General features: G+C 39.6%; 1 protein-coding gene across 1 annotated transcript in view; it reads left to right on the forward strand.

Annotated features, from left to right (window-relative positions):
- Positions 1 to 6,709, forward strand: part of LOC139462235 (CD9 antigen-like) — a 73,593-nt gene extending 66,884 nt beyond the window's left edge. Inside the window, exons 5-8 of the mRNA XM_071243832.1 lie at positions 2,930 to 3,019; positions 3,303 to 3,386; positions 3,916 to 3,968; positions 4,288 to 6,709. Of these exons, the coding sequence (XP_071099933.1) occupies positions 2,930 to 3,019; positions 3,303 to 3,386; positions 3,916 to 3,968; positions 4,288 to 4,294 (234 nt within the window). The 3' untranslated portion in view covers positions 4,295 to 6,709. The remainder of the gene's footprint in view (positions 1 to 2,929; positions 3,020 to 3,302; positions 3,387 to 3,915; positions 3,969 to 4,287) is intronic.
- Positions 6,710 to 7,432: the final 723 nt, after the last annotated feature.

Below are 7,432 nucleotides of genomic sequence, written 5' to 3' on the forward strand. Positions count from 1 at the left end.
TGTCAGATGGTGCTAACTGACTGATGGCATCACATCTGATGGATGAGCATACGACGTTTACATATCAACTCAATGATGTCTGACAGGGGTTTCAAATGAATTCTGACGTATGCCAGAGTCCCTGTAGCTGTCGCAAAACGAATATATTTTATGGTGTTTTTCTTTACTTATAAACAGCAAAATCTCTGCATAGTTTTTATCAGTTTCAACAAAATCAGTAATGATACTCTCGTGTCACTGGATGGTTCATCGATCACTTGATTGTCTGGTTTGTTTCCAGACTGACGTCGCATGTCGCTGTGCTGCGTCAGGCAATAAATACTAACTTTGTTTATGCTAATTGTATGAATGACGGGTTCTACCTGTAGAGCAGGACCTGCTTACCCTTTTCGCGAACACCTGGTGTCATCACTGTTTTTTCAGGGGTCCTTTCATATAATTTCCACAGCTATTTGCTCTTTACGCCACGTTTAGGCAGAAAACCTAGTATGGTTATTCTCTTGCATTGACAATTTGTATTTACTAAAGTCGATAAACAACGCATAGAAGTTTCTTTCAGTTGGTAGGTACGGGTGCACAACAGCTTGTAGTGTTAATATGTTGTCAGTGGGCCTAGTATCCTTCGAAACTCTGCTTCAGATTGAGCAAATACTGTTTTGACATCGAGCTGCATCACTGACTGAAATAGGTCTTTGTTTCAATACCGCTACATTCGGCAATTATTGAACACATATGCTGGCCTGTAAATAATCAAGTATGCACAAATCAGTATGTGTTTTAAGTACGTGGACAAGCAATCACATCAAGCCTGGCCATAGGATTAATTTACGACAAACATAATGTAGCTATATAGCGATGCTTGCTTTATTAAATAAGGGTAGAATAGGTCTTCAGCAACCCATGCTTGCCGTAAGAGAGACTATGCTTGTCGTAAGAGGCGACTAACGGGATCGGGTGGTCAGGCTTTGTTGATGCATGTCATCGATCCCAATTGCATGGATCGATGTTCTTGATATCAATCACTGGATTGTCTGGTCCAGACTCGATTATTTACAGACCGCCGTCATATAGCTGGGATATTGCTGAGTGCGGCGTTAAACAACAAACAAACACAATCTTAGAAAAATACCAGGGGAATGTGTGACCTATTTTCTCTGGATATATCAAAATCGTATATTACAAATATATGGATATAACGATTACATCAACACTATGTTAAAATTTGAAGAAGTTGACTAACCTTTAGGCACCATGACCCTTGGCGCTTCTGCTTACCTTATGCTCGTGATGTTCTTGTTAAGTACCTGTACAGAAATTAGCCTAGTGGTTCAAGCGCTCGCTCGTCACGTCGTAGACCCGAGTTCGATTCCCGACATGGGTACCTTGGGTGAAGCCCATTTCTGGTGTTCCCCACCGTGATATTGCTCGTATGATACTAAAAGCGGCGTAAAACCAAACTCACTCGCTCGCCGATACAGAAATGGCCTAAACACAATTTTACATTGAAAATACACACAATACTGTCAGTTGACATTTTATAACACATCTGTTTCCAACACAGACTGAAATGTTTGAACATCTAAAAATCTGATGTGAGATGCCTTGTAATCGAGGGTGATGTAATTCAATCTGTGTAGAGTTGCGTCCCTGTGGTGTGCCAGGATCCGAGATTGTGAATTCGAATCCCAGGTTCGTTCCGATAATGTGAAGGCTCGTCCCATATGAAGCTGACACGTTGTCATATATTCTAAAATTTATTATACTCTCAAGTGGCCCGGGCGTCTAAAGCGCCACGATTCGCTGTGCAGAGTTGCGTCCCTTGGGCACGTCAAAAAGCTATGCTTGTGGGTTCGAATCCCGGTTCGCACCGATCATGTTTGTAGGTTCGTCAGCATGAGACCAGGAACACTTCGGGCTTTCCTCCCACATTTAGCAGACACGCCATGATATAACTAGAATACTGTTCAAAGCGGCGTTAAAACCAAACTCACTCACTCACTCAGTCACCTGTAAACAGGGTGTGTATACTTTCTTATACATGATGCGGGTTTATGATGCTAAAAGACCAGACATGCATGTGTGCAATGTGTGACGACGTTTCACATAATTTATAAAAAAATGATATGCGATGGGTAAAATAGGTCCCCAGTACCTATACGTGTAGGAGCTAACTCAGGTCATTTGTACCTAAGCTGATTTTGTGTCACCTTCTCACAAAGGCGGGGTACTTTGTAAGAACCATCAACCACTGCTTGCCTTGGAAAGGCTCGATCATAGACATTCAGTCATCGCCCTTCATCCATCTCCCTGGGGCAAGCGTGTCCACAAGCCCATATCAAGGCCTAGTTTCTACCCTTGCCACATCAAGGCCACTTTTCTTCGCTAGACCCTGGCGCCACCTCGCGTGTATCACGAGTTGTGCCCCTTGTAATGAAAACGCGATATCCAATCAGATCGCGGTTCTTATCTCGTATAGCTGCACAAAAATAACGTCAACCATAGGCAACGACCCCCTCGATCAGATAACGAAAACATTCGCGATTTCATCCCTGACATAAAACATATCATTGAGGGATTTAAAACATGAAAAAGACATATTCGTGTCGACAAAGACAGGCAGCGGTAAATCACTTTCATACGAAGTCGTGGATGTTGATTTTGGGAAACGTTTTCTGATTGGACTATGGATATGTGCGATATTCCAATCATATTTAGCACAGGAAAGTGGGCTTGATGAAGCAAAGGGTAGCAACAAGACTTTGATGAAAAGGCTAGTGGACACTCTTGCCTCGGGAACAAAACCTTCATGATGAGTCGATCCACCAAACATCTGCTTGTTGGCCATGATAAGGGTACAGCTCATTATTAATATTTGATACATCAAAGGTACCACAAACACCATAGATCTCACTTCATGTTATCTTTTCAGCTCGAGTGCTGTGGCGCCAAAACGGGATCAGAAGATTATCCAATCGCTACTGGAGTTCCAGAAACCTGCAAACCAGTGAACTACAAGAGGGTAAGTGTCTTGAGGCTAAACAGTTGGTCACAATATCTCCTGATAATGGATAATATTATGATGCTTATAAGGACCACCAAATCTCAGCTGTGCAACATTTGTTGGGGACGCGACCAGTGGCTCCGACGATCGACCGCTGGATTATTTGGTCGAAAAAACACAACGTTGAGCTCATTATCCAACGCTTTTCATTTACATAATTTGACTTTTATTGATTTCCTTTGATAAAATATATTAGTAACTTAATAACATGTATTATCAATGATGTATGATGTATTTGCAGCCCTGCGCTGAGAAACTGTTCAAGACATTGTCATCCCACCTCATCATAGTCGCCGGAGTTGCTATCGGCATTGCCCTGATCATGGTGGGTCCATATTCAACATTGTTGATCATGGTTGCATTTTGCTGGTGTTTCTCACTGGTCTTCAGGTCCTTCTGTAACTGCGGACCAAGACTAAAAGAAGTATCTTGTATTCTTTGGGCGGGAACCGTTTTCCAACGCGTCTCTAATAACTGCTGACTGTGAATAACTAAGTTCAAAATAAGTGGTTATGCTCTTTCCTGAAAGGTACCGTGAATAAAGGAATAATTTGAAAGTATGGGAAAACAACTTCACCCTTTTATTTAGCCGGGGGATTGTATTTTTGTGAAACAGCTATTGCTCGCCTATTACACGCGAAGACGTATTTTATATATTTGTATGTCAAGTTTGAAGGAGCGTTGGGGTTGTGGACGAGCCTGATGGTTGACCGTTACCTCGCCCTGCCAAAGGCCAAGGCAGGGTAGTGTATGGAAAGACTGTTTTGGTGTGTGGTTTTCAGAAAATGACATAAAATCCTTCCCTTTCGCCCCTGACAGGGAATACTTGATAATATCTTCATCTTCATTTTCAGATTTTGGGAATGATCTTCTCCATGGTGTTGTGTTGCGCCATCAGAGACGTGAAGTAAGTCAACAGGTTGAATGTTATGCTTATGATTAATACTTTTTATGATGATGATGGGCATTATGATAACATTGATTCTTTCCTTTTCATAAGATTGATCAATCTGAGTATATTCGCAAGAGAAGTAAGGTCTTTCATGCATACATCTGATTAATTTCTCAGTTGGATGGCCATTATTCAAAATTTCGTCATACAATTATACATTGTCCAGTCATGACATTTCATATCACCTACATTGTATTTTCTTGATGGATATACATATAGGTAAAGATAATGTTTATAAGACACCATTTAAACTTTTCTCATCCTTCCTTTTCAGCGCGTGAACATCCTGCAGCTATGAAGAACAAAGAGTTACTTTTCTAATTTGAGTGTTTGGTTCAATCCTAGAATGAATTAGTTGCAGATAACGAACCTAAACACTCTGGAAAGTGATTTAGGACCTAAACGCTCTCTATGAGAACTGTTAGATCAACTAGTTGTGCTTGTAAGTGTTTTTCGAAGGAGGTTTTGTTTTGTTGTTTGAAATCCCAGGCATTTCAGTGTAGTCAATAGAAAGATGATTGCTACTGGAAATGTACGATGTAGTTCATATATATTTTAATAAGGAAATGTCCTCGTAAATAATTGCTATGTTGCGTTTTTCTATGCCAGCAACTACAGATTTCTCTATATATTGCTTCGGGCATTTGTAAAGAATAAACTCATCAATGATCTACTTTTGACCTTGGCATCGACCTGGACCTATGCCTATGCTTATCTTACGTTTGGACATGTATCACAGCATGTGTTATGAAACAATTTTACTTATCGTATTATCCCGTAAGTTGTCAATATGTCCATCTGGCTTGTTTTAATTTTCTTTATTCAATATCGAAAATGGTTATTATTCGCATCTTCTTCTTTTTAACAGTGTGTCAAATAATCGACTTGTGTTTCCTTCATTCGTTGAGTTATAGTATTTACTTGAAGGTTGAATTCGAAAACAGAATATTCTATGTATCGAACTTAACACAATTTCTGAAATCTGATCTCGTTGAACTAATGGATAGCGAACCATTTAGATCTAACTGATTATAGGGACCATTACAATTCCGTAATGGAAGGCAGCATGTCGTTCGTTTGTTCTTGTATATTGTTGTGTACAGAGTGTGTTGTTCTTGCGGATTTGTCATTGCTCAGTGTTATCATTATGGGAACAAATCTAAAAGATGAATGTCCTTTTCAAACCAATTGCTGTATAATAATTGTCTAATGTGATTCCTAAAAATATTGTTGACTTTTTGTTTTAAAAATGATACTTTAACAAAGGATGTGTGTTTTATTCAACTGAAAGTTTATACTAAACAAAACGTGTTAGTTTCTGTGTGTTCAATCCTCAACCTAAACATATACATGGTATCACGTGGACCACGTGCTTGTACTGAGAGTGATTGACGTGAAATATACACCTTTCACGTGATATGTTGAAGTTCGCGTGGTTTTCAGTGTCGAGGCTTAATATATATTTAGAATATTTTCATGCTGCTGGACACAAGGAACTGTTTCATTCTATTCTTGTACATTAACTGATGCGATTATCGTGTGTGAACTGCTCACAATCCGCAATCTATTAAACGCCTTTTGGGCAAAATTTCATTTCCGGAATCCCAATTAATACGTCAATATATCAATGAATACATTTTCCAATTCAAAAGATATTTTCTTGATAACAGTTCATTATTTGTAATGATTCAAGCTTGTTTTTCATAACCTCAGAGATCCATAAGTATTTTATTTCAAAAGCAACATCCCGTATTGTAGAAGAGAAGCGACATATTTCTGATGACCTTTGGGGCGGTCGGGTAGCCTAGATGTTAAAGCGTTCGCTCGTCAAACCGAAGACACGGGTTCGATTCCCGACATGCGCACAATGTGTGAAGCCCATTTCTGGTGTCTCCCGTCGTGATATTGCTGGAATATTGCTAAAAGCGGCGTAAAATCACACTCACTCACTATGATGGCCTTGGAAATGATCGAGCATATGTATGGTCATTTTTACCATCGTGTGCCAACCATATTACCCACGAAGCTTGAAACTTGCCTCAACATCATGTATCCGTTGTATTATCTTTGTATCATTCTATCACTCTTTGTACCCAATGTAGAAAGTTATACTGAACATTTCGGCAGGTACTCCAAACATCTATATTTCTGTACCCAATGTTGTCGACAGTATCTAGTTGTTTATCAGCGGCGCAATGTTTGTTGTTCAATATCAAATTATGTATTCAAGAAAAATATCTGAAGAAATGGTATTATAAGTCGTTAAACTTTAACATAATTTGAAATTTTGATATTTATGTATGAAGATTTACTAAAATACATTTTGTGTTCTCGTTTTGTCCCTTGTAGAGGCCGACGTTGCTTGTCGAGACTTTCGTACATGTCGATATACTAGGATGACATTTCTTTTAAGTTCAGAGTCGGATAATTCTGTGGATAGGTTCGCATTAATTTTGACGGGATTTGTCTTGATTAGGAGACAATGATTTTCTATCGCTTGGCAATAATCAAGAAATAATTTACAACTGTGTCACGACCAAGATGTGTATATGGTGGTTATTTGAAGTTTCCAATTTAATGAAAAAGCGCTTTGCGCGCACGCGCGGTCTGAACGTCTACAGGGTTTTGTGAATTTTGAACATATTTTGAGCTTGTCAAAATGCTATTTTTTTTCTATTAAAATATCTCTAAAGTGATGTAGTTTGTTCTTTATTTATTTACTCGTCCGCCCTGATAACATTCCGGAGTGTGGAGTGTGGAGTGTGGATCACGTTCAATACCCTGCAATGATATAAAGGATGGTAGCCCGTGAACCAAGCTGCCCACATCCACACCACTTTCTCGAAGGGCGCTGGGAAACATGTCAGAGACTGGCAGTAATCTGGTCTTTCATAAGACGATGAGATTCATGAGGGATTTTGTGAAAACAGTACACCACGGAACCATGGTCTCTTAAATAGAATAGAAGCGACAAAACCCTTTCCATCAACATACGACATCTCCGTGATTTTCCAGTGTACCACTCCAACCATATCATGAACTTGTGTTACAAAATTACTATGAGGATAACAGGTGTTTTCGAAAAGGTGAGCTCATTTTCGGCACAATTCCATTACTGGAAACCCAATGTAACATATGGTCTTTACTTCAATCAATACATTTAAAATTATTTTTTTTAAATATTTCCCTGTATTTCAAAGGCAACGCCCCGTATTGTAGAGGAGAAGCGATGAGAATAAGTCTTCAGCAACCCATGCTTGCCATAAAAGGCGACTATGGTTGTCTAGAGAGGCGACTGACGGGACCAGGTGGTCAGGCTCGCTGACTTGGTTGATGCATATCATCGTATCCCAATTGCGTGGATCGATGCTCATGATGTAAATCAGTGGATTGTCTGGTCCAGACTCGATTATTTACAG

This window comes from Haliotis cracherodii, unplaced genomic scaffold (assembly GCF_022045235.1).
Source record: "Haliotis cracherodii isolate W230 unplaced genomic scaffold, xgHalCrac1.p SCAF_15, whole genome shotgun sequence".
Classification (NCBI taxonomy): Eukaryota; Metazoa; Mollusca; class Gastropoda; order Lepetellida; family Haliotidae; genus Haliotis; species Haliotis cracherodii.